The 25,959-nt window shown below is 43.6% G+C and overlaps 1 protein-coding gene across 1 annotated transcript in view; it reads left to right on the top strand.

The window, feature by feature from the left end:
* Positions 1-25,959, top strand: part of SH3TC2 (SH3 domain and tetratricopeptide repeats 2) — a gene marked incomplete at both ends in the record, with an annotated part of 63,721 nt that overhangs the window by 29,080 nt on the left and 8,682 nt on the right. The window contains 4 exons of the mRNA XM_079701801.1: positions 284-417; positions 3,200-3,241; positions 3,366-5,063; positions 5,167-5,347. Of these exons, the coding sequence (XP_079557927.1) occupies positions 284-417; positions 3,200-3,241; positions 3,366-5,063; positions 5,167-5,347 (2,055 nt within the window). The remainder of the gene's footprint in view (positions 1-283; positions 418-3,199; positions 3,242-3,365; positions 5,064-5,166; positions 5,348-25,959) is intronic.

Below are 25,959 nucleotides of genomic sequence, written 5' to 3' on the forward strand. Positions count from 1 at the left end.
TTTCCTTGGGAGATGCAGTTTTAACAGGAAGGGTGTTGTCATTGCCACTTTGATCAATTCAGCAACGGTAGGTCAGTTCTGCACAGATGAGGTGCTACCAGCTCTTCTTCCTTGGCAGTATAAATAAATACATTATACAACAGTGAGATGAGTCTGAGTTCAGCTCTGGGCACATGGGTTGATGGCTTCTCTGTGTCCTTCACTACATCCTAGGGCGAAAAGAGAAGGGGTCGTGTCTGGAACCTTGCACTGATCTGTGTCCATGTCTTTTGCCTCAATACAGGAGCAAGAACTCCACCTTTTTCAGTGATGAGGAAAGATGCTCTCTGGGGGTCCCGGGAAGTGACAGGAAAGCTGAGTGTGCCAGCTTCCTCCACACGCTTGCTCAGACTGACATAACATCTGTCTACCGGCTTAGTGAGTGTTCGCTCCTCAGACCCTGTGAAAGCCCAAGCTCCTCAAGATTAAGGGAGTGTTCCTAACTAGAAACAGAATATCTCTGAAGTATAATCCTATGCATGAATGTGAGGCTATGACCACGGTTGAGTTGATGACCTGGGTCATATTTGATTAGCAGCATTTTCACTTTGCATTTCAGACAGTTTTGGAGTTGAGGGGGACTTGCTGCCTAGAAACTCTGAGATGTGATGAAATCAACTCAGCTATAGCATGGGAGGCTGGCCATATTGAGCCTCCCATTCTAATCCTGGAGAAGAAAACTTCCTGAGTTGTGGCTGAGCGTTTTCCTTCTAGGGCTGAAGTTGTCTGGCTCCCCAGTAATGAAGGTGGAGCCATAGAATGTCATAGCTAGAAGGACCCTAAGAGATGACTTCTCCTCTTATTGTACAGATTAGGAAACTGAGGCCCAAGTGAATTAGTGCCTGAGCCAGGATAAGAACTCCCCTCCCCTATCTTCTCGTCAGGACAATCCCTACTTCACCACACTGCCCCTGACACAAAATGACATTGGACTGTTGGGTGTGTTAGCTTTGGGTGGGTGAGGGACCTCAGTGCCTAGCACAGTTTTCAGCAGTGTCTGAATGACTGAGTGAATGAATGATACTCTTTTCTTTTACTTTGGGAGGGGCCCACTGCTCTGTGTCAGGAAGTGCATTCATTGGCAGGGTTTGAGGAAGGATTCCTGTTTCTCCTATCTCTTCAGTGATGGTGATGTTGTGTCTACTCCTGTATGGCCAGATTAGATGGCACACATTTCATGGGTGCAGCCAGAGATTCTGAAGAAGGGACCCTCAGGCCAGCTCCCGGAGCAGAGGTGGGAATTGGAGAGTTTCTCCCAGATAGGAACATCTGTGAAGAGCACCTCACCCAGGCATCAGCACCAGCCCTGGCAGCACTATCTTGCCACAAGCCGATCACACTGCCCCACCAGGCTGAGCCAGGAAGCTGAAGCTATGAATGCAGCCTGGTAGGCAGGAGGTCTGAAAGGTGTAAAAATCAAGGACTACTTGGGGTCGGCCTTGAAGGCAGGGTGGCTATAGGCTTGGATCCAGGGTATCTGCCAATTGTTGATCCAGTGGTTGAGAGAGGTCCAGGGGCAGGTCTCAGGCAGTCTGTTATCTCTTATCTATAGACCAGGAGTGCAGCTCTGCTGGGTGCAGGGCTGCTCCTTATGGCTGCACAGGCTATCCCTGGCACCAAGGCAACCAGCAGAGGGTGCATCCTACTGGTAAATTCCAACTCCCCCAAGGCCTATGCCCTGTAATTCTTCTTCCCAGAGGAAGCATTTTTTTGGTAACTCATGCATCATTTGTGCTCTCGGTGGTCCTGGCCTGCAGAGAAATGACGGCATAAGACTGGCACGTGTGTTCCGCAATGTCAGGGAGGGCCAGGTGCATGAACAGCTCTCCAGAGCCCAGCTCTCTAGCTCTGCTGCGTTTGGCTGTGGGACCTTTGGGGGTTGCAGATCTTAAGTGTGTGCAATGACACTCACAGAAGAAGCCTTCCCTAGAGAATAGCAGGTGGAGGCTTGACTTGGTGAGGGGCCTGCTACCCTCAAAGTGCACTGGAGAGCTCAGAGTGCAGGCACAGGTGGCTGGCTATTGCTTCTTTGCCAGGAAGAGGTAGAATCTTCTTTCTAGCAGCCCTTGTCCTATGGAGCATGAACCTGGCCTTCGCCTCCACAAGCTCCACTGTGGCTGCTTTAGCCAAAGGGGTCAGCTTCTTTGCTGCCAAACCCCAGGTTGTCTTCTTGATTCTCACCTTGTCTTAGTTCACTTTTATGTTAGGTGGCTGCACCGTAAGCCACCTTGCTCTCCTTGACTCCTCTTTTCTCTTTACAGACTGCCTTTTCAGTCTCCTTCATTGGCTCCCATCTGCAAGTAAATGCTGAAGTTTTTCTGGCTCATTCACAAGTCCCCTCTCCCCACTCCTCCCCCACCCGCTTTGTGTTTCCTTCCAAATCCTTTTTCTGGGACTTTGACCCACTCTTTGTGACCTGTTGTCAGTCACAAATCCATATTTGCAAGTCTCTACTTTTCTCCTTGGCCGCAGATCTATTTCATTCTCTGCTAGAACTCCTGCAAGTACCGCAAACTCAAAACGTCTAAAACTGCTCAAGACCGTCCCTTCTCCCACCTCATCCCACCAAGGTACTTCAGGGAACAAAACTTAGGAACGGTAGATGCTTCTTTACCTTCTTTTCTTCATTATTTACATTTAGTCACCTCATCTTGTCAAATTTACAAAGCACATTGTGCACACTGAGTCTGTCTGTTGAGTGGATGGATGCTGAATGAATGGAGGAAGGAAGAAGGAAGGCTGTACACACATAAATGGGAGGCAGTGCCATGTGCCACAAAGTGCGCTGCCCTTGGAGTTCTGTTCATGGCTTTGTCATAAACTTGCTGAGACATTTGGGCCTTCAGATTCCACCCCCTGCCCCCCCACCCATACCCACACCTCTTGTCATAGAGCTCATGTTTCTGGCTTTTCTTCTCTGACTCTGTTCTCCTTTCTACCTCAGTTCCCAACTGTAAGGTGAGTGGGTTAAACAAGATGATCTTCAGGTCCCTGCAGCATTGATGGTGAAGGGAAGATGCTGCCTAGTACCTTAGGGATGGCAGATGGTCTGAAACTGAAACAAAGTGTCCTAAGGGGCCACTGGTCAGGGAGCACCTTTAGGCATAAGCATACTGGGCCATTCTGACCTAACATAGGTTCATCCTTCATCTCTCTCCAGGTGGGTTTGAATCCATCCAGAGTCTTCCAAACGATCTGAGCGGTGAGTAGAGATCATGCTGAACCTGACCTCCAGTCCTGTAGGATAGCGTCCTGTCCTCTTGCCAAGAGCTGGCCACCATAGTTGCAGGTACTTAGGGTTGCTCAATTCTGCCTGTCCCTTACAGCATCCCAGCCCGAAGGCTTCAAGGAGACCCGGCCTGGTGGAGCCTGGGAGGAGCATCAGGCCGTGGGCTCCAGACAGTCCAGCAGCTCCGAGGACTCCAGCCTGGAGGAGGAGCTCCTTTCAGCCGCCTCAGACACCTATCACCTGCCAGAGCCTGATGACCTCGATGACCCGGAGCTGCTCATGGACCTGAACACCGGTCAGGAGGAGGAGGAGGCTGAGAACTTCACCCCCATATTGGCTTTTCTGGATCACGAGGGTTATGCTGACCACTTTAAGAGCCTCTATGATTTTTCCTTCTCTTTCCTCACGACTTCCTTCTACAGCTACTCTGAGGAGGATGAGCTCGTGGCCTACCTGGAGGCCTCGAGGAAGTGGGCCAAACGGAGCCACATGACCTGGGCCCATGCCCGGCTCTGCTTCCTCCTGGGCCGGCTAAGCATTAGGAAGGTCAAACTCTCTCAGGCCAGGGTGTACTTTGAGGAGGCCATCCACATTCTCAACGGGGCATTTAAGGACCTATCCTTGGTGGCTGCCCTGTACATCAATTTGGCAGCCATCTACCTGAGGCAGAGGCTGAGGCATAAAGGCTCGGGCCTGTTGGAAAAGGCAGGTGCCATGTTGGTCTGCCTGCCTGACCGGGAGTATAGTGCCAAGAGTGAGCTGGATGTGGTGGCCTATGTGCTGAGACAGGGCATCGTGTCGGGCAGCTGCCCCCTGGAGGCCAGAGCCTGCTTCCTGGCCGTCCGATTGCTCCTAATCCTCGGCCGGCACGACGAGGTCCTGCCCTTCGCTGAGCGCCTGCAGCTCCTCTCTGGACACCCTCCCACGTTGGATGCTGCAGCCACTATCTTGAGTTTTCTCTATGACAAGAAATACCTGCCACACCTTGCGGTGGCTTCTGTCCGGCAACGTGGTACTCAGAGCACCCAAGGGATGGCCCTTCCAATTTGGCAGGTCCACCTGGTCCTCCAGAACACCATCAAGCTCCTTGGCATCCCCTCCCCAAGCTGGGGTGAAGTTTCTGCCCTGGCGTGCCCAGCACTCAGGCAGGCACTGGCTGCCTGTGAGGAGCAGGTGGATCAGAGCACCCAGAGGACGCTGTGTCTCATCCTGTCCAAAGTGTACCTCCAACATAGGTCTCCTGGTGGCGCCATCCACTACCTGAGCCAAGCCTTGATGCTAGGCCAGCTGCTGAGTGAGCAGGAAGCTTTTGAGTCTTCCCTCTGCTTGGCATGGGCCTATCTCTTAGCCAGCCAGGCAAAGAAGGCTTTGGACATCCTCGAGCCACTCTTATACTCCCTGAAGGGGACAGAGAGTGTTACCCAAAAGGGAGTGGTCCATAACCTCCTGGGACTCGCACTTCAAGGTGAAGGCCGGGTGAACAGGGCAGCCAACAGCTATCTTCGGGCCTTGAACAGAGCTCAGGAGGCAAGGGATATGCGCAACCAGGCGGTGGCTTTGGCCAATCTTGGCCATCTGACCCTGAAATCCTGGACTCAGCAGCCAGCCAGGGACTATCTTCTGCAGGCTGTGCAACTCTATTCTAAACTCCAGGCCAGCATGGAGACAGACATGGAATTGGTACAGGTGCTTCTCTGGTTGGCCCAAGTTGAGGTGTATCGACGCCAGCTGGCCAGTGGCCGCTTTTGTTACGAAATGGCATTGCTGTTTGGATTAAGGCATCAACACCTGAAGAGTGAGTATATCCCATGCTGCTGGGATGCTTTAGAAATAGGTGTTAGAAGACATTTTTTCCATTATCTCCACTCATCTCATCCGTGTTCCTGCTTTATGTTCAGGTCAGCTTCAGGCCACCAAATCCCTCTGCCATTTCTACAGCTCTGTGTCCCCAAGCCCCGAGGCATGTATCACCTACCACGAACACTGGCTGGCCCTGGCTCAGCAACTCAGGGACCGGGAGATGGAGGGGAGGCTGCTGGAGTCCCTTGGGCAGCTCTATCGGAACCTAAATACGGCCAGGTGAGTCCAAGCTCAGGGATAATTCTAGAACATCTTTTCTTCCTTAAGGAGAATCAGTATTCTTTCCCTAACGAAGTCAAGTCCAAATGCACATGATATGTTTATGGCATCGTGGAAAAGAACGTGGTCTCTGCAGCCACATTGCAAACTCAGTGCCATCCATCACTTACTAGCTGTGTGACTTGGGGCAAGTTTTTACACTTCTCTGTGCCTCCGCTTCCTCACCAGTTAATGCACATGGGGTACTTGGAACAGTGCCTGGTAGACAGGGCTCAGTCATGTTGGTTATGTTACAATTACCTGTGTGTTTCTATAACAACCTATCAAGTGAATGTGGCTGAGAGTGCATAATTCAGAGAGGTGGCAGTTACACTGAGGACCGTAGAACCCTCAGGAGGTCTTCGTTACCTGAGGAAGTTGGTATTAGAGAAAGGACCAATGTAAATAAATGCACAGAAAGCAGGGGTGTAAAATTACACAGTAAAAATTTTTGATTGGAAACTTACCTTTAAAATGAAACTGGAAACAATGAAACTAAGTTTATTTTCACTTTTCAGTTAAGAAGCTTAGGTTATCACCACAACTATGCACTAAGTTGTAGAATAAATACACAACAAAAGAACTGTTAACTTTTCAGCTTAATTGTGTTGACAAAACTGTATAATACCACAATTAAACCTCCTTTGTTTTGTGATTGACTTTTACACTCTCTTAGAAAGACTCATTTTTGCAAAAATATCCCAAAACTTAACTTTCTATCCAAGCCTTTTTTTTCACCCTTTGATATTTAAATTATTCTCAAGTGGATTATCCTGCCATCTCTTGATGATTTTCCCTTTTCTATCTCTTTACTGGTCAAATCTGCCTGATCCTCATTTGCCAGTGACATGGCCTGCAGTTCTGCTTTCTAACAAGCCTTTAATTGATTCCATTAAATTCTACATGGTGGCAAGATATTTAATTTCACTTCGTGACAGATTAGCATTGTAACATTGTATTCATAATTATGACTGACTTCTGATGTAGAGCAGGGATAATTGCTAGTGTTGAGCAGAGAGAGGTGATTGAGGAGAAGCTATTTAAATGACAATTTTTGCTTTTCTAGGCAACGTGGTAACTTGGGCACCTGGTCAGTCAGGTCACTAATAATCAGATAACGAATTCTTTCTCTCTCCCATTCTGTCTCCCTCTCCCTCATCTCGTCCCTCTCTTATAAGAATCAGGTATCCTCCAAATATCCCATTGCCTTTAGTCCCAGGAAGGGAGTTTTGGATCCTTGCAGCCTGTGAGGGGACAGGAAGTCTGGCCCCAGCCGTACCATGCTTCTATTCAGAACACCCTAGGAGTTTGTATGGTTTTGGAGCAGATCCAGAAGGTAGGCTTGAATTAACCTTAGAGATGAAATAGTCATATATTCATGGTGAGGAATAGTGAGAATGGGCTTTGGGAAAGCTGACTTTTAAGGGACTGGAGTATGGGGGGCAAATATGTGTCAGGTTTATTGCCACCCCTCCCTGTGTACAAGTTCAGTCTCTGATGAATCACTGTCCAGTCCACCTACCCAACTGCCATCCTTTGTTCACAGCCTTCCTCCCACCTCCAGTTGTCAAAACCCACTGAAATCCTAAGGGGGAAGCCAAAGAGTAAGCCCTGGATGCTCTCAACACAGAGTGCAGAGGCCTTTCTTAAGGCAGTGTGAAGGACCACTGGACTTCTTAGGTGACGGGAGTGATAGAGAGGAGAGAAGGAGTGGGGCTGCGCTTGCTCCAGGAAGTGTCTGGAGGAAGTCACAGGCCACAGAGCAGGGAGAGGAGTGACCAAAATGCATTAGGAGTCAGGAAACCTGAGCCTGCCATGAGCTAATAACATGTCCTTAAATAAGTCTCTTGGTTGCCCCATTTATAAGGTTAAATTGAATGAGGTGCCTTCTAGTTCTAAAATGTTAGGTCTAGGACCAGCCAGCTATGCTATGCTGACACCGGCAATAGCCCTATTAGTATAAGAATTCCTCCAGAGTCTTGAAGTTTGGAGGCAGATTCTTAAAGATGTGGGGCTTCAAGATCAGAGACCTAAACTTTTCGGGGTTTTGAAAGACTCTGCAGTAGCTTCAGAAGGTCTTGATGTAGTGACTATAAACTCCATCTGGGCAGACCTCATGTCTGTCATAGAACAGGGAGACATACATGTTTGTGTGGGCAGCCAAGTAGTTAGTAAATTATTTATTTAGTCCACTAGCTTACAGCCCTGAGCTGCGGGCTGCACACTGACTTGGCTGACTTGGCTGCCGGAGAGGAGATTCAGATGGAGAATGAGGGAGTTTGCCCGAGGGAGCCCTTGGTTTCTTTGCTCAGGATTCAGGTAAGGGAAAAACGGTGCTTGCAACTTGGAGGCAGACTTTCTGGTCTTTAGTGACAATTACAGTCAGCAGACGGCTGTCATTGGAACCTCAGATGCCCTTTCCAGACGCCTGTTTAGAACCTGGCCTACAGAGCGTTAACTACAGAACAGAGTGGGTCTTTTCTCAGGGAGTTTGCACTGATAAGGACCCAAATAACAGATAGTGAACTGGAATATCAGGGATTACCACCCAAATCAAAAATAAATTTTTTTCCTAAAATTTAAGTTCTTTAAAATTCTATTATAATATTTGCTTATGGTAAAAAAAAAAAACACCCAGTACTGAAGGTTATAGTTGAAAAATAAAGGTCTTATTGCAACCTCCCTTTCCCTAAGACTCTTCAGAAGTAACTACTTAAAGATTTTTAAATATCCGTCATGAAATATTCTATACATATGAAAGATTATATATGATACATGTTCTCTATATTAAATATATGTTAGGTATATATAATTTGCACATTTTTAGTTACTTAAATGGGATTATGATAGAAGCTCTGTTATATAATATACTCATGTTACTTTTTTCATTTAAAAATATCACTATGAAATGTTGATCCAGCATTTTATTCCACTATAGGAGCCCTTCTGATGTACTGGGTACTGTGGTAGATGGTGGGGAATTTAATAGTTAGGAAAAGAATTCTCAAAAGAACTGTCCAAAAATGGAGCAGTCTACCCTATGTAGGAGAGAGTGTGTTATCATTGCAAGTATTCAAGTAGAGGCTGGTTACTCAGGACTCTTATAGAAGAATGCCCTGAATTGAGCTTTTTATAATAGCTTTATTGAGATGTAATCATATAGCATAAAATTGTCTTTTAAATATACAGTTCAGTGATCTTTAGCATATTCACAGAGTTTTGTAACCATTACCACTATCTAATTTCAGAACATTTTCATGGCTCCCAGGAGAAACCCTATACCCATTAGTAGTCACTTCTCATTAACCCACCCCTACCTAGCCTGGCAACCACTAATCTACTTTCTGTCTCTATGGATGTGCCAATTCTGAACATTTCATATAAATGGAATCATACAAGATACGGCCTTTTGTGACTGGCTTCTTTCACTTTTGGTAATGTTTTCAGGGTTTATCCATGTTGTCACATGTATCAGTACTTCATTCCTTTTTATTGCTGAGTATTAGTCTGCTGTGTGGATATATCATGTTTCCTTATCTAGTCATAAGTTGAAAGACATTTGAGTTGTTGCAACTTTGTGGCTATTATGATTAATGCTGCTGTGTACATTCCTGAACAAGTTTTTGTGTGAATATATTTTTCCAATTCTCTTGTGTGTGTACCTAGGAGCGGAATTTCAGTGTCATATGGTAACTCTATAGTTAAACTTTTGGAGAACTGCTAAAGTAGCTGCACCATTTTGCATTCCTTTGAGCAAAGTATGAGGGCTCCAGTGTCTCCACATTCTTGCTAATACTTGTTATTGTGTGTCTTTTTTATTTTAGCCATCCTGTTAGGTATGAAGTGATATCTCATAGTGGGTTTGATTTACTTTCCCTAATGACTAAGATGTTGACCTTTGTTTCATGTGCTTACTGGTCATTTGTATATCTTTGGAGAAATGTCTCTTTAAATTCTTTGCCCCGTTTTTGTGTTGTTTGTCGTTTAATTTTTGAGCTGTAAGAGTTCTTTATGTATTCTGGTAAGAATCTCTTATCAGATATATGATTTGCAAATATTTTCTCCCAACCCATGTGTTTTCTTTTCACTTCCTAGATGGCATCTTTTGAAGCACAAGTGTTTTTAATTTTTTTTTTTTTTTTTTTATTAGTTTCTGCTTTATAACAAAGTGAATCAGTTATACATATACATCTGTTCCCACATCCCCTCCCTCATGCATCTCCCTCCCTCCCACCCTCCCCATCCCACCCCTCCAGGCGGTCACAAAGCACCGAGCTGATCTCCCTGTGCTCTGCGGCTGCTTCCCACTATCTATCTACCTTACGTTTGGTAGTGTATATATGTCCATGCCTCTCTTTCCCTTTGTCACAGCTTACCCTTCCCCTTCCCCATATCCTCAAGTCCATTCTCAAGTAGGTCTGTGTCTTTATTCCCGTTTTACCCCTAGGTTCTTCATGACTTTTTTTTTTTTTTTTAATTCCATATATATGTGTTAGCATACGGTATTTGTCTTTCTCTTTCTGACTTACTTCACTCTGTATGACAGACTCTAGGTCTATCCACCTCATTACAAATAGCTCAGTTTCGTTTCTTTTTATGGCTGAGTAATATTCCATTGTATATATGTGCCACATCTTCTTTATCCATTCATCCGATGATGGACACTTAGGTTGTTTCCAGCTCCAGGCTATTGTGAATAGAGCTGCAATGAACATTTTGGTACATGTCTCTTTTTGAATTATGGTTTTCTCAGGGTATATGCCTAGTAGTGGGATTGCTGGGTCATATGGTAGTTCTATTTTTAGTTTTTTAAGGAACCTCCATACTGTTCTCCATAGTGGCTGTACCAATTCACATTCCCACCAGCAGTGCAAGAGTGTTCCCTTTTCTCCACACCCTCTCCAGCATTTATTGTTTCTAGATTTCTTGATGATGGCCATTCTGACTGGTGTGAGATGATATCTCATTGTAGTTTTGATTTGCATTTCTCTAATGATTAATGATGTTGAGCATTCTTTCATGTGTTTGTTGGCAGTCTGTATATCTTCTTTGCAGAAATGCCTATTTAAGTCTTCTGCCCATTTTTGGATTGGGTTGTTTGTTTTTTTGCTATTGAGCTGCATGAGCTGTTTATAAATTTTGGAGATTAATCCTTTGTCAGTTGCTTCATTGGCAAATATTTTCTCCCATTCTGAGGGTTGTCTTTTGGTCTTGTTTATGGTTTCCTTTGCTGTGCAAAAGCTTTGAAGTTTCATTAGGTCCCATTTGTTTATCTTTGTTTTTATTTCCATTTCTCTAGGAGGTGGGTCCAAAAGGATCTTGCTGTGATTTATGTCATAGAGTGTTCTACCTATGTTTTCCTCTAAGAGTTTGATAGTTTCTGGCCTTACATTTAGGTCTTTAATCCATTTTGAGCTTATTTTTGTGTATGGTGTTAGGGAATGATCTAATCTCATACTTTTACATGTCCCTGTCCAGTTTTCCCAGCACCACTTATTGAAGAGGCTGTCCTTTCTCCACTGTACATTCCTGCCTCCTTTATCAAAGATAAGTTGGCCATATGTGCGTGGGTTTATCTCTGGGCTTTCTATCCTGATCCACTGATCTATCTTTCTGTTTTTATGCCAGTACCACACTGTCTTAATTACTGTAGCTTTGTAGTATAGTCTGAAGTCAGGCAGCCTGATTCCTCCAGCTCCGTTTTTCGTTCTCAAGATTGCTTTGGCTATTCGGGGTCTTTTGTTTTTCCAAACAAATTTTGAAATTTTTTGTTCTACTTCTGTGAAAAATGCCAGTGGTAGTTTGATAGGGATTGCATTGAATCTGTAGATTGCTTTGGGTAGTAGAGTCATTTTCACAATATTGATTCTTCCAATCCAGGAGCATGGTATATCTCTCCATCTATTTATATCATCTTTAATTTCTTTCATCAGTGTCTTATAATTTTCTGCATACAGGTCTTTTGTCTCCTTAGGTAGGTTTATTCCTAGATATTTTATTCTTTTTGTTGCAATGGTAAATGGGAGTGTTTTCTTGATTTCATTTTCAGATTTTTCATCATTAGTGTACAGGAATGCCAGAGATTTCTGTGCATTAATTTTGTATCCTGCTACTTTACCAAATTCATTGATTAGCTCTAGTAGTTTTTCGGTAGCATCTTTAGGATTCTCTATGTATAGTATCATGTCATCTGCAAACAGTGACAGCTTTACTTCTTCTTTTCCAATTTGGATTCCTTTTATTTCCTTTTCTTCTCTGATTGCTGTGGCTAAAACTTCCAAAACTATGTTGAATAAGAGTGGTGAGAGTGGGCAGCCTTGTCTTGTTCCTGATCTTAGTGGAAATGGTTTCAGTTTTTCACCATTGAGGACAATGTTGGCTGTGGGTTTGTCATATATGGCCTTTATTATGTTGAGGAAAGTTCCCTCTATGCCTACTTTCTGCAGGGTTTTTATCATAACTGGGTGTTGAATTTTGTCGAAAGCTTTCTCTGCATCTATTGAGATGATCATATGGTTTTTCTCCTTCAACTTGTTAATATGGTGTATCACATTGATTGATTTGCGTATATTGAAGAATCCTTGCATTCCTGGAATAAACCCCACTTGATCATGGTGTATGATCCTTTTAATGTGCTGTTGGATTCTGTTTGCTAGTATTTTGTTGAGGATTTTTGCATCTATGTTCATCAGTGATATTGGCCTGTAGTTTTCTTTCTTTGTGACATCCTTGCCTGGTTTTGGTATCAAGGTGATGGTGGCCTCGTAGAATGAGTTTGGGAGTGTTCCTTCCTCTGATATTGTTTGGAAGAGTTTGAGAAGGATGGGTGTTAGCTCTTCTCTAAATGTTTGATAGAATTCGCCTGTGAAGCCATCTGGTCCTGGGCTTTTGTTTGATGGAAGATTTTTAATCACAGTTTCAATTTCAGTGCTTGTGATTGGTCTATTCATATTTTCTATTTCTTCCTGAGTCAGTCTTGGTAGGTTGTGCATTTCTAAGAATTTGTCCATTTCTTCCAGGTTGTCCATTTTATTGGCATAGAGTTGCTTATAGTAATCTCTCATGATCTTTTGTATTTCTGCAGTGTCAGTTGTTACTTCTCCTTTTTCATTTCTAATTCTACTGATTTGAGTCTTCTCCCTTCTTTTCTTGATGAGTCTGGCTAATGGTTTGTCAATTTTGTTTATCTTCTCAAAGAACCAGCTTTTAGTTTGGTTGATCTTTGCTATCGTTTCCTTCATTTCTTTTTCATTTATTTCTGATCTGATCTTTATGATTTCTTTCCTTCTGCTAACTTTGGGGGTTTTTTGTTCTTCTTTCTCTAATTGCTTTAGGTGCAGGGTCAGGTTGTTTACTCGAAATGTTTCCTGTTTCTTAAGGTGGGATTGTATTGCTATAAACTTCCCCCTTAGAACTGCTTTTGCTGCGTCCCATAGGTTTTGGGTCGTCGTGTCTCCATTGTCATTTGTTTCTAAGTATTTCTTAATTTCCTCTTTGATTTCTTCAGTGATCACTTCATTATTGAGTAGTGTATTGTTTAGCCTCCATGTGTTTGTATTTTTTACAGATCTTTTCCTGTAATTGATGTCTAGTCTCATAGCATTGTGGTCGGAAAAGATACTTGATACAATTTCAATTTTCTTAAATTTACCAAGGCTTGATTTGTGACCCAAGATATGATCTATCCTGGAGAATGTTCCATGAGCACTTGAGAAAAATGTGTATTCTGTTGTTTTTGGGTGGAATGTCCTATAAATATCAATTAAGTCCATCTTGTTTAAAGTATCATTTAAAGCTTGTGTTTCCTTATTTATTTTCATTTTGGATGATCTGTCCATTGGTGAAAGTGGGGTGTTAAAGTCCCCTACTATGATTGTGTTACTGTCGATTTCCCCTTTTATGGCTGTTAGTATTTGCCTTATGTATTGAGGTGCTCCTATGTTGGGTGCATAAATATTTACAATTGTTATATCTTCTTCTTGGATCGATCCCTTTATCGTTATGTAGTGTCCTTCTTTGTCTCTTCTAATAGTCTTTATTTTAAAGTCTATTTTGTCTGATATAAGAATTGCTACTCCGGCTTTCTTTTGATTTCCATTTGCATGGAATATCTTTTTCCATCCCCTTACTTTCAATCTGTATGTGTCTCTAGGTCTGAAGTGGGTCTCTTGTAGACAGCATATATATGGGTCTTGTTTTTGTATCCATTCAGCCACTCTGTGTCTTTTGGTGGGAGCATTTAGTCCATTTACATTTAAGGTAATTATTGATATGTATGTTCCTATTCCCATTTCCTTAATGGCTTTGGGTTCGTTATTGTAGGTATAGTCCTTCTGTTGTGTTTCTTGCCTAGAGAAGTTCCTTTAGCATTTGTTGTAAAGCTGGTTTGGTGGTGCTGAACTCTCTCAGCTTTTGCTTGTCTGTAAACGTTTTAATTTCTCCATCAAATCTGAATGAGATCCTTGCTGGGTAGAGTAATCTTGGTTGCAGGTTTCTCTCCTTCATCACTTTAATTATGTCCTGCCACTCCCTTCTGGCTTGTAGAGTTTCTGCTGAGAGATCAGCTGTTAACCTGATGGGGATTCCCTTGTGTGTTATTTGTTGTTTTTCCCTTGCTGCTTTTAATATGATTTCTTTGTGTTTAATTTTTGACAGTTTGATTAATATGTGTCTTGGCGTATTTCTTCTTGGATTTATTCTGTATGGGACTCTCTGTGCCTCCTGGACTTGATTAACTATTTCCTTTCCCATATTAGGGAAGTTTTCAACTATAATCTCTTCAAATATTTTCTCAGTCCCTTTCTTTTTCTCTTCTTCTTCTGGAACCCCTATAATTCGAATGTTGGTGCGTTTAATGTTGTCCCAGAGGTCTCTGAGACTGTCCTCTGTTCTTTTCATTCTTTTTTCTTTATTTTTCTCTGCATCAGTTATTTCCACTATTTTATCTTCCACCTCACTTATCCGTTCTTCTGCCTCAGTTATTCTGCTATTGATCCCATCTAGAGTATTTTTCATTTCATTTATTGTGTTTTTTTTTTTTTTTTTTTTTTTTTTTGCAGTACGCGGGCCTCTCACTGTTGTGGCCACTCCCGCTGCAGAGCACAGGCTCCGGACGCGCAGGCCCAGCGGCCATGGCTCACGGGCCCAGCCGCTCCGCGGCATGTGGGATCTTCCCAGACCGGGGCACGAACCCGTATCCCCTGCATCGGCAGGCGGACTCTCAACCACTGCGCCACCAGGGAAGCCCCATTTATTGTGTTTTTAATCGATGCTTGATTCATCTTTAGTTCTTCTAGGTCCTTGTTAACTGTTTCTTGCATATTGTCTATTCTATTTCCAAGATTTTGGATCTGGGAAATAGAATCTTGGATCAGCTTTACTATCATTATTCTGAATTCTTTTTCAGGTAGACTGCCTATTACCTCTTCATTTGTTAGGTCTGGTAGGTTTTTATCTTGCTCCTTCACCTGCTGTGTGTTTTTCTGCTTTCTCATTTTGCTTATGTTACTGTGTTTGGGGTCTCCTTTTTGCAGGCTGCAGATTCGTAGTTCCCGTTGTTTTTGGTGTCTGTCCCCCGTGGCTAAGGTTGTTTCAGTAGGTTGTGTAGGCTTCCTGGTGGGGGGGACTAATGCCTGTGTTCTGGTGGTTGAAGCTCGATCTTGTCTTTCTGGTGGACAGGTCCACGTCTGGTGGTGTGTTTTGGGGTGCCTGTGGCCTTATTATGTTTTTAGGTATCCTCTCTGCTAATGGGTGGGGTTGTGTTCCTGCCTTGCTAGTTGCTTGGCATAGGGTGACCAGCACTGTAGCTTGCTGGTCGTTGACTGAAGCTGGGTGCTGGTGTTGAGATGGAGATCCCTGGGAGATTTTCGCTGCTTGATATTATGTGGAGCTGGGAGGTCTCTTGTGGACCCGTGTCCTGAAGTTGGCTCTCCCACTTCAGAGGCACAGCACTAACTCCTGGCTGCAGCACCAAGAGCCTTTCATCCACCCGGCTCAGAATAACAGTGAGAAAAAGTAGAAAGAAATAATTAGTAGAAGAAAGAAAGAGAGATTGAAAGAAAGGAAGAAGGGAAGTAAGGAAGGAAGGAAGGAAGAAAGAAAGAAAGGAGGGAGGGAGGAAGGATGGAAAGAAAGGAAAGAAAGGAGGGAGGGAGGGAGGAATGAAAGCAAAAGGAAGAGTGAATGGAAGAAGAGAGGGAGGGAGGGAGGAAGGAAAGAAAGAAAGACAGGAGGGAGGGAGGGACGGAGGAAGGAAGGAAAGAAAAAGAAAGTGGAAAGAAGAAGGGTGGGAGGGAGGGAGGGATGGAGGAAAGAAAAAGAAAGAAGGAAAGGAGGAGCGGAGGGAGGGAGGGAGGAAGGGAAGGGAGGAAAAAAAGAAAGAGCAGGTAAAGTAAAATAGAATAAAGTATGAAATATAGTAGCGTTATTAAAATTAAAAAGTAATTATTGAAAAAAAACACGGACCGAAAGAACCCTGGGACATATGGTGGAAGCAAAGCTATACAGAGAGAATCTTACACAGAAGATTACACATACACATTCACAAAAAGAGAGCAGGGGGGAAAATCAAAAATCTTGCTCTCCAAGTCCACCTCCTCGATTTGGGATAATTCGTTGTAAAAAGAGGAAAAGGGCGAAAAGTCTGAAATCTTGCTAAGTCCACCTCCTTAATTTGAGATAATTCGTTGTAAAAAGAGGAAAAAAAGGGGGGGGAAAGTCTTAAATCTTGTCCTCAAGGTCCACTTCCTCAATTTGGGATGATTCGCTGTCCATTCATGCACTCCACAGACGCAGGGCACATCAAATGGACCGCGGAGCTTTAATCCGCTGCCTCGGAGGCTGCACAGAGAGATTTCCCTGTCTCTGCTCTCACAGCTCCCGGGTCTCAGCCTTGGACCTGGCCCCGCCTCTGCGCGTAGGTCGCCGGAGGGCGTCCGTTCTTCGCTCAGACAGGACGGGTTTAAAGGAGCCGCTGATTCGGGGGCTCTGGCTCACTGAGGCAGAGGGGAGGGAGGGGAATGCCCTCTCCTCGCGCACCAGGCAACAAAAGGGAAAAAAGTCTCTTGCCTCTCCGGTAGCTCCAGACCCTTTCCCCGGACTCCCTCCGGGCTAGCACTAACCCCTTCAGGGTCTCTTCCTGCCGCCAGCCCCAGACCTCTCCCTGCGCTCCGACTGAAAGCCGATACCCGAGCCTCAGCTCCCAGCCCCGCCCGCCCTGGCGGCCGAGCAGACAAGTCTCTCGGGCTGGTGTGTGCCTGAGGGCACCGATCCTCTGTGCCAAAATCTCTCTGCTTTGCCCTCCACACCCCTGTTGCTGTGCTCTCCTCCGCTACTCCGAAGCTTTCCCCCTCCGCCACCTGCAGTCTCCGCCCTCGAAGGGGCTTGTAGTGTGTAGAAACCTTCCCTCCTTCACGGCTCCCTCCCACTGGTGCAGGTCCCGTCCATATCCTATTGTCTCTGTTTATTCTTTTTTTCTTTTGACCTACCCAGGTATGTGGGGAGTTTCTTGCCTTTTGGGGGGTCTGAGGTCTTCTGTCAGCGTTCAGTAGGTGTTCTGTTGGAGTTGTTCCACGTGTAGATGAATTTCTGATGTATCTGTGGGGAGGAAGGTGATCTCCGCGTCTTACTCTTCCGCCATCTTCCTCCGGCTCCTGTTTTTAATTTTGATGAAGTTCAGTTTATCTATTTTTTTAATCGTTGCCTAATCCAAGGTCACGAAAATTTACCTCTTTGTTTCCCTCTAAGAGTTTTGTCATTTTAGCCCTTCCATTTGGGTCAATCAGCTGTTTTGAGTTAATTTTTGATTATGGTGTGAGATAGGGGTCCAGTTTGATTCTTTTGTGTGAATATCCAGTTGCCCAAGTACCACTTTTTGAAAAAATTATTTTTCCCCATTGAATGTTTTCAGCACCCTTGTTTAAAATCAATCGACCATAAATGTAAGGGTTTATTTCTGGGTTCTAAATTCTATTCCATGTATCTATATGTCTGGCCTATGCCAGCCTACACCATTGTGTTTATTATTGCTTCATGGTAAGTTTTAAATTGGGAAGTGTGAATCTACCAAACTTGTTATTCTTTTTCAAGGTTGTTTTGGCTATTTTGGGTCCCTTGCCTTTCCATATGAAATTTAGTGTCAGCTTTCAATTTCTGCAAAGAAGCCAGCTGGGATTTTGATAGGGATAATGTTGAATCTGTAGATCAATTTGGGTAGTATTGCCATCTTAACAGCATCATGCCTTCCAATTCATGAACCTGGAATGTCTTTTCATTTATTTAGGTATGCTTTAACCCCTTTCAACAGTGTGTTGTAGTTTTAGAATATTATTTTTGCACTCCTTTTGTTAAATATTCTGAAGTAGTTTTTGATGCTATTGTAAATGGAATTGTCTTCTGAATTTCACTTTCAGATTGTTCATTGACAGTGTATAGAAATACAGCTGATTTTTGTATGTATTCTTTTTTATTTCTGTAATTATTTCTGTTAGTAGTAATGTCACCACTTTAGTTCCTAGTCTTTTATCTTATTTTTCTTGATCAGACTAACCAAAGATTTGCCTTTTAAAAAAGCTTTTAAAAGAACCAACCTTTGATTTTATTGATTTTCTCCATTGTTTTTCTATTCTCTACATCTTTTTTTCTGATTTAATATTTATCATTTTTCTTAATTGTGCTTGCTTTGGTTTTACCTTGCTTTTTTTTTCAAGTGTCTTAAGGTAGAATGTTAGGTTATTGATTTGAGATCTTTCTTCTTCTTTAATATAAATATTTACAGCTACAAGTTTCTTTCTGATCACTGCTTTCACTCCATTTACTCCAGTTTTGGTGTGTTGTATTTTTGTTTTCATTCATCTCAAAGTATTTTCTAATAGCTTTGTGATTTCTTCTTTGACCCCTTGGTTATTTAGGAGTGTGTTGTTTAAATTTCACATATTTGTGAATTTCCCAAATTTCCTTTTGTTATCAATTTCTGATATCATTCAGTTGTGGTGGGAGAACATACTTTGTATGATTTCCTTTTAAATTTATTGAGAAAGGCCTACCATATGGTCTATTCTGGAGGATGTTCCATGTGCACTTGAGAGGAATGTGTATCTGCCATTCATTGCATTGTTTTTAGAGATGTCTGTTAGGTTTAATTGATTTATAGCTAAAGTCTTCTATTTCCTTTTGTTCTCATGTCTAGTTGTTCTATCCATTATTGAAAGTGGGGTATTTAAATCTCCAGTTATTGTGGTTGAATTGTCTATTTCTCCCTTCAAGTGTGTCAGCTTTTTCTTCATGTACTTTGAGGCTCTATTTTTAGATGCATCATTTTTCTAATTGTTATGTCTTCCGAATGGAATGACTCTTTTATCATTATAAACTTTTCTTTATTGTCTTTCCTGGCAACTTTGTTATTTTTATCTGATATTAGTACAGCAACTCAAGGCCTTTTTGGATGTTGTATCCAAAAGTTTTCCATGCTTTTACTTTTTTTTTTTGCGGTACGTGGGCCTCTCACTGCTGTGGCCTCTCCCGTTGCGGGGCACAGGCTCCGGATGCGCAGACTCAGCGGCCATGGCTCATGGGCCCAGCTGCTCCGCGGCATGTGGGATCTTCCTGGACTGGGGCACGAACCCGTGTCCCCTGCATCGGCAGGCGGACTCTCAACCACTGCGCCACCAGGGAAGCCCCATACTTCTACTTTTAATCTATTTGTGTCTTTGAAACTAAAGTGTATCTCTTGTAGACAGCATACAGTTGAGTCATATTTTTTGTTATTGTTGTTTTGTTGTTTGTTTTTAAAAATCCATTCTGCCAATCTCTGTCTTTTGAGTGGAGTGGTCAGTCCATTTACACTTGATGTAATTACTGGTAAGGTGGGATTCATGTCTGCCTGTTTTGCTATTTGTTTTCTATGTATCTTATATCTTTTGAAAATTCCTCCTTCTTTCTTTTGTGTTAAATAGATATTTTCTGTTGTTCCATATTAAATTTGTCATTTCTTTTACTATGTTTCTTTCAGCTCTTTTCTTACTGGTTACCCTGGGGATTATAATTAACATCTTAACTAATAACAACCTCAGGGGTTTCCTTGGCATGCACACAGGTTTTTTTTTTTTCGTTTTTGTTTTTTTTAGAAGATGTTGGGGGTAGGAGTTTATTAATTAATTTATTTATTTTTGCTGTGTTGGGTCTTCGTTTCTGTGCAAGGGCTTTCTCTAGTAGTGTCAAGCGGGGGCCACTCTTCATCGCAGTGCACGGGCCTCTCACTATTGCGGCCTCTCTTTTTGTGGAGCACAGGCTCTAGACGCGCAGGCTCAGTAGTTGTGGCTCACGGGCCTAGTTGCTCCGTGGCATGTGGGATCCTCCCAGACCAGGGCTCGAACCCATGTCCCCTGCATTAGAGGCAGATTCTCAACCACTGCGCCACCAGGGAAGCCCTGCACACAGTTTTATACTTGTGTGGTCTTTTATATTCCTGGGACTACATTGGAGCCTTTCAAAGCCTCCAATGGACATTTCATTTCCCAGCTTTTCCTTCTTTTTTTTTTTTTTTTTTGTCAGTTTATTGTTTGCTCCAAATGTTTTCACCACCTCAGACAGCAGCAATGTTAAACAATTGCTGCTGATCTTTTTGGACAAACACCTCAGGGAAAAGATTATTTTATACTGAGCGATCTCTGAGTTAGTTTATATAAAACAAGCCATGTGAGCGGAGGCTTTCAGTGAACTTCCAAGCAGGTAAAATAGTGACAATTCCCTGGGGATAGAATGCTGGGGAATTCCACACTCATTGTGCTCTTTTCAATGGCTGCTAGGCTGCTTGTTTTCCCAGCTACCATGGCTTTTAGTTTTTAAGGCTGTCACAGAGCTGGGGAGAGAAGATGTCTCTAGAGCAACTTAAAAAGCAACAAAAGTCACTGTTCTTAAGGAGATTTAGCTGTTGTTCTTGAGTAACCACTCCTTGAATAGTTGCAAGCCTTTTGTTAATTTCCAGAGTTCTGAAAAGTTGGTTGTGACAATTTTTGCCCATGTTCTCATTGCTCTTGTGGGGGATTGATTTTTGGAGGTCCTTAGTTCATCATTCTGGAAGTTGATCCAGATTAGGATTTTTTAATCCTAGTATTCTATAATTCTAATATCTGAGATTCTTATTTGTATAATTGGGAGGAAATAAACATCCACTTTTCCTCCTTTCCCACTAATATGAGTGATACTAAGAGGAGATGGGAAGTACCTTAGATGTCAGAGGAAGCCTCTGCAAACATAAGGTGGTTGGTTATCCCTTTTCAGGATGCTCAATTCATCAAGGAGAACTGCTATTAATGCTATATTTATTTAGCATGTATAAATCACCTACTCCTACAAAGCCTTCATGAAAAAAAAAGAAGAGAACAAAGACCAGCTAACAGATGTAGATTAACAGGTGTTTCCATGCACCTGGAGGTGGTTACTGTAATTTTGCTCTAAGCTTCCTGGTAGCTGAGGTAAAAGGGGAAAAACCATAGGAGGCTCCCACTGTCTGATAAAAGAATATAAACAAATGTATCTGTTGGAGCAAATTTATTCCTGGCACTGATTTCTAGGAGGAATTTATTAAGTGGGTTTTGATGTACTGGGCACATTTTTTCAACTAAACTACCCCCATGGGATTTCCATTCTCACAAAGCTCAAAGCCATAGCAGGCAAAGGCAGGAAGCGTTCATGGGCAAGATGACAGGCATCTGCAGGGGCAGGTTTGGAGGGAGAGGAAAGAACACTTTCAGCTGAGGGTTGGCGCATCTGTCAGGGAAAACTTCATAAAGGTGAGAGCATTTAAAGATGCCCTGGAGGGCTAGGAAAGATTTTGAAAAGTGGGGAAGGGTAAGAGAATACCATTTTGGGCCAAGGGAATAGCCATAGCAATGGAAAGGTGAGGATACATTTGAAAGATATTCCATAGGCTTCGCAGGCTGAGTTTGATGTTTCTCTGGGTATAGGTACTAAAGGAGAAAGAGGACTACAGTCTATCCCCCAGGAGGGGATGGGGAGGTTGGTTGGGGGTAGGGGGTTGCAGTGGGCCTCTGGACTGGCACAGTCAGTGTCCGTATTGAAAATGATGGTCATAATAGTAACAGAAGGCATTCAGTGAGCATGCACTGATTACCAAGCAGTGTGCAGTCTCAGGATGACCATATGAGGGAGAAAGAGTCGTAGAAGTTGAGAACTAAAGAAGTCAAGTAACTTGCATGAAGCCACACAGCAGAGATTGATACCCAATCTGTGTCTAGAACAAGAGTCAGCACACTAATAAAAACTCAGATAGTAAATGTTTTAGGCTTTCTGTCCATGTGGTCTCTTTCACAACTACTCTGTTCTGCAGTTGTTGTGTGAAAACAGCCATAGATAATATATAAATGAATGTGGCTGTGTTCCCATAAGACTTTGTTTACAAAAGCAGGTGGAAGGCTGGATTTGGCTCATGGGCCATAGTTTGCCAACCCTTGGCCTAGAGTGCTTGTTCTTAACTACTCTGTATGTATTCTGCCTGCTCAGCCAGTAATTTTCACCCTCAATAAGCAGTAGGTGTAGATGACTGTATGGTGAAACCTCTCAGAATTGTATGGATGAGAATGGCCTCATTTGTCATCTGCTCTGACCTCTGCCTGCTATGGAGAGTCCAGACTGCTTATACTACCTGCCTCACTGGTATTAGCGCAGATCCCTGAATCCCTAATTTAAGGTGGTTTTCACCACCCGTTACTGCTTTTTTACTTATTTATATTCCTCCTATTTGAAAGGTTTTCTCTAGGGTTTAGTGATGGTGGGTAGTAAGGGAGAGCAAGTAGATGGTGAAAACTTTGGCTCAGCCTTCAGAGTTTTGTCTTGGGACACTTTGCTGTCCCTTTGTTCAGTACCTTCTGAGTCTTGCTTTCTCTGCCTTCAGGGTGATGACTACAGAATTTAGTTTGATGAAGTTTTTCAGTCTCTCAATGAGAAAGGTCTTTAGGGGGTCTTGTCTTCTGTCTCTAGGTGACACAATACAGACTGTACTCTAGACTGTCTATAGACTCAGTTCTAGAGCTGAACCAGGTGGGGTCCATGAGAACTTTGTGGCTCTATTGGATAGATTCAACAAATAATTGCTGAACATCTACTATGACCCAGGCACTGTGCTAAAAACTGGACAAATGAGATATAGTCCCTGAGCTCACAATGCTTATCATCTAGTTCAGGAAGTAAATATTATATACATAATCGCCAGAGGTATCACATAAATGGTGCTAAGTGCCACAAAGGGTGTGCATATTGTTTTTCAGAAAGAAATGCCTTGCATGCAACAGGTCTTTGCAAAATAATGATTCTTTGCATGTGAATACAATAGTAGCCTATAAGTCGTTATTCCTGGCCTTTATTCTTATCCTGTGCATCTTACTTCTGTGGAACTGAAAAAAAAAAGCTTCAATATTTGGTTTTCAGTATAGTTAATATGACTAATCCCTAACATTTTTAGAATCATAAACAAGGAAAGAATTGCTTTTGCTGAAACGTTCTCGTTTGATCACGAGGCTAGGAAGTACAACACCACCCAACTTTTGCCGATGGGGGCGCTTTGTTCAGGGTGTGAGGTAGCTTATGTCCTTCAAAATTTTGAAGTTGTTAAAGTGGTAAAATAAGCAAAACCTTCCCACAAGCTGATTTCTGAGCCAGAAATTGAGCACTGCTTGAGGGTTTGTAGGGGGCTCTGGAGTCCGATTCTCAGGGTTAGATCATGGGATTTAGATCGCAGGGTTTATTACCTGGTCTGTGTTACTTACCCTTCAAAGCCTTATTTTTCCCATTTGTAAATAGATATGATAATAGTACTGCTCTCTTAGTGGTGTTGTGATGATTAAATGAAATTATGCATGTAAAGCCCCTAGCACATGCTAAGTGCTCAATAAATGTTAAGTAACATTTGCTGCCATTGCTGTTATTACAAGACAAAACAGCAGGGAGCTCAACATAAAACTTTAGAAATGAGCAGTACAAACGTGGACATGTTTTTAAAAACCCACTGGGTTTCTTTATGTACAAAATGAGCTAAGAACTCTCATGGCTTGGGGTTTCTGTGAGGAGTAAATGAGAGAATGTGTACTGAAAGTTTGTATCGCAGCACCTGGCCCAAGGTCAGCCCCTTGTGAGTGGCAATTCTCATTATGGAAACAGGATAAGACCAGTTAGTGGAGTCTGGGCTCTGGCCAGAGGTCAAACATTCATCCAGGCAGGGCAGGGATCTGGAAAACCCCAGCAGGGGTTGGTAAGAGGAAGTCTGGGAATGCAGGTGTATTGAGGTCACCTCACCACAGGCTCATGGATGATGTCCACACAGGAAGGAAGAAACAAGGACTCAGCCACAGAGATTGAACTTTGGGGGCAGGAAAAATGAGAAAAAGAGAAGACTCAGGGTTTGATAGGAGAGGAGGTACCATGCCAGGGCCCAAGCATAGCTGGCCGGGAATGCATGAGACTTGAGATCAAGACTGAATTCATGCTGTTCCGCCAGCCGTGCTCCTTACTTCTTTGATTTGGGAGCTGAGCCCACACCTAGAGCCTGCAGGTGGTGGCTGGAGGAATTGGGGTGCTGGGACATTCCAAGCCAAGCTAGTGGCTTATCTGATGGGCAATATAGCACAGCCAGCGACAGATATAAACACATGGGGTGGTGAATGGTGATAGGAAACAACCAAGGAAGCTGGAGACCACTTCCCAATTCTAGACCATAAGGCACTTGTCTTTTACTGGAGTCATGGATCAGGTATAAGACTTAGTGGAGGCAGTGGTCTTTGGAAAACGCATGCACATAGAGTCTTTTTTTTAAAAATAAATTTATTTATTTTATTTATTTTATTATTTTTGGCTGCATTGGGTCTTTGTTGCTGCGCGCGGGCTTTCTCTAGTTGTGGCGAGCAGGGGCTACCCTTCATTGCGGTGCACAGGCTTCTCATTGCAGTGGCGTCTCTTGTTGCGGAGCACAGGTTCTAGGCACATGGGCTTTAGTAGTTGTGGCACGTGGGCTCAGTAGTTGTGGCTGGCGGGCTCTAGAGCACAGGCTCACTAGTTGTGGCGCATGGGCTTAGTTGCTCCATGGCATGTGGGACCTTCCCGGACCAGGGCACGAACCTGTGTCCCCTGCATTGGCAGGCGGATTCCTAACCACTGCGCCACCAGGGAAGCCCGCACATAGAGTCTTGATAGTGCAATGTGAGCATCTGGGTCTCTGTAAGTCCTGCCTTCCCCCATGGGGTGTTTCCTGGAGAGGAATACTGACCTCCTCTCTTCCACAGTCATAGTGAGCTCAGAGAGAAAACTTCTAAGACCGTAATGCCTGCTCTGTGAGTTGGCTTCTCTGTGATAACCCAAATCTTGCTCCCTGGGGGTCTGGAGAAAACAACCATAGCCCAGGGGTCTCCCAGGACAGCAAATGGTAATAAACAAAAACAGAGCAGGAAATAGGATCAGGATGAGATGTATGACTCCTCTCTTCATTAACTGTTCCAGGGGGAGTAGGGAGAGCAGTAGAGGCCAGGCCTGCAGAACCTGTTAGCCCTGCTTGGCATTTGGTGGGTACGGAGTGGGTGAGAGAAGGACAGGGCTTCCTACAGTAAAGGAGGCCTGTGGTTATCAGGCCAAGGAGGTTGGTGACCACCTCAGCACAGTGTGCAGCTTCTCAGCTCACAGCACAGTCTGAACAGCAAGTCTGACATTCTGATTCTTGACAGAGGGTGGCCAGTGCCCATCGTTGATGTCAACAAATATCATGTCAAGAGCAGGGCAATAGGGAAAACTAGAGTTCTTTCTTCTCAGGACTTACAAGGGCCAAATGCCTGGCACTTTCTGCAGAAGGCTAATAGCTGCCTCATTGCCAAGATGAATCAGGGCCTCATTAGTCACAAGCAATGCTTGTTTCCATCACTGTGCACAAGGGGGCCTGGGGGCTGGGTTGCCCATCATGAGATGGTAGCCATGTTTGATGAGGACCTCCTAACTGTTTACAGACTTGGGGGGTGATGATCAGTGTTTCTAGAAGGATTTGCATGGTTTGGTGTGGTGCTTCTCAAACTTCAATGCACAGGCGCATAACCTGGGTGTGTCTAAGAAATTCAGATTCCTGGCTGGCTACCATGATGATTCTGATTCAGTCAGTCTGAGGGAGCCCTGGGAGTCTGTGTTTTTAATAAGCTCCACAGGTAATGCTGGTGCAGGTGGGCCATGAATCACAGTGTGAGGAATATGGGTACTGTGGGACGAGTCCTGGACTGGGACTCAGGAGAACAGAGTTCTGGCCTTTGATTGTCCCCCAGCGTGGTGTGCAACCTTGTGCAAGTCACCTCCCATCTCCAGGCCTGTTTTCTCTATAGAAAAAGAAGAGAGTCTCAACCCAAGGTGCACAATAGAGTCACAATAGTAACTAATAAAGAGCTTTGACAAAATGCTGGTGCCTGAGCTAGAGTGTCGCAGGCTAGCATGACATGTCAACACATTGGGGTGACTTCGCCTGTGTATGCATGTTTAAAGAGTTTCCAGATTCTAATTACTGCTGGAGTTGAGAACTACTATCTAGGTGA

The sequence above is a fragment of the Hyperoodon ampullatus genome (genome assembly GCF_949752795.1).
Source record: "Hyperoodon ampullatus genome assembly, chromosome: 4".
NCBI classification, from domain to species: domain Eukaryota; kingdom Metazoa; phylum Chordata; class Mammalia; order Artiodactyla; family Ziphiidae; genus Hyperoodon; species Hyperoodon ampullatus.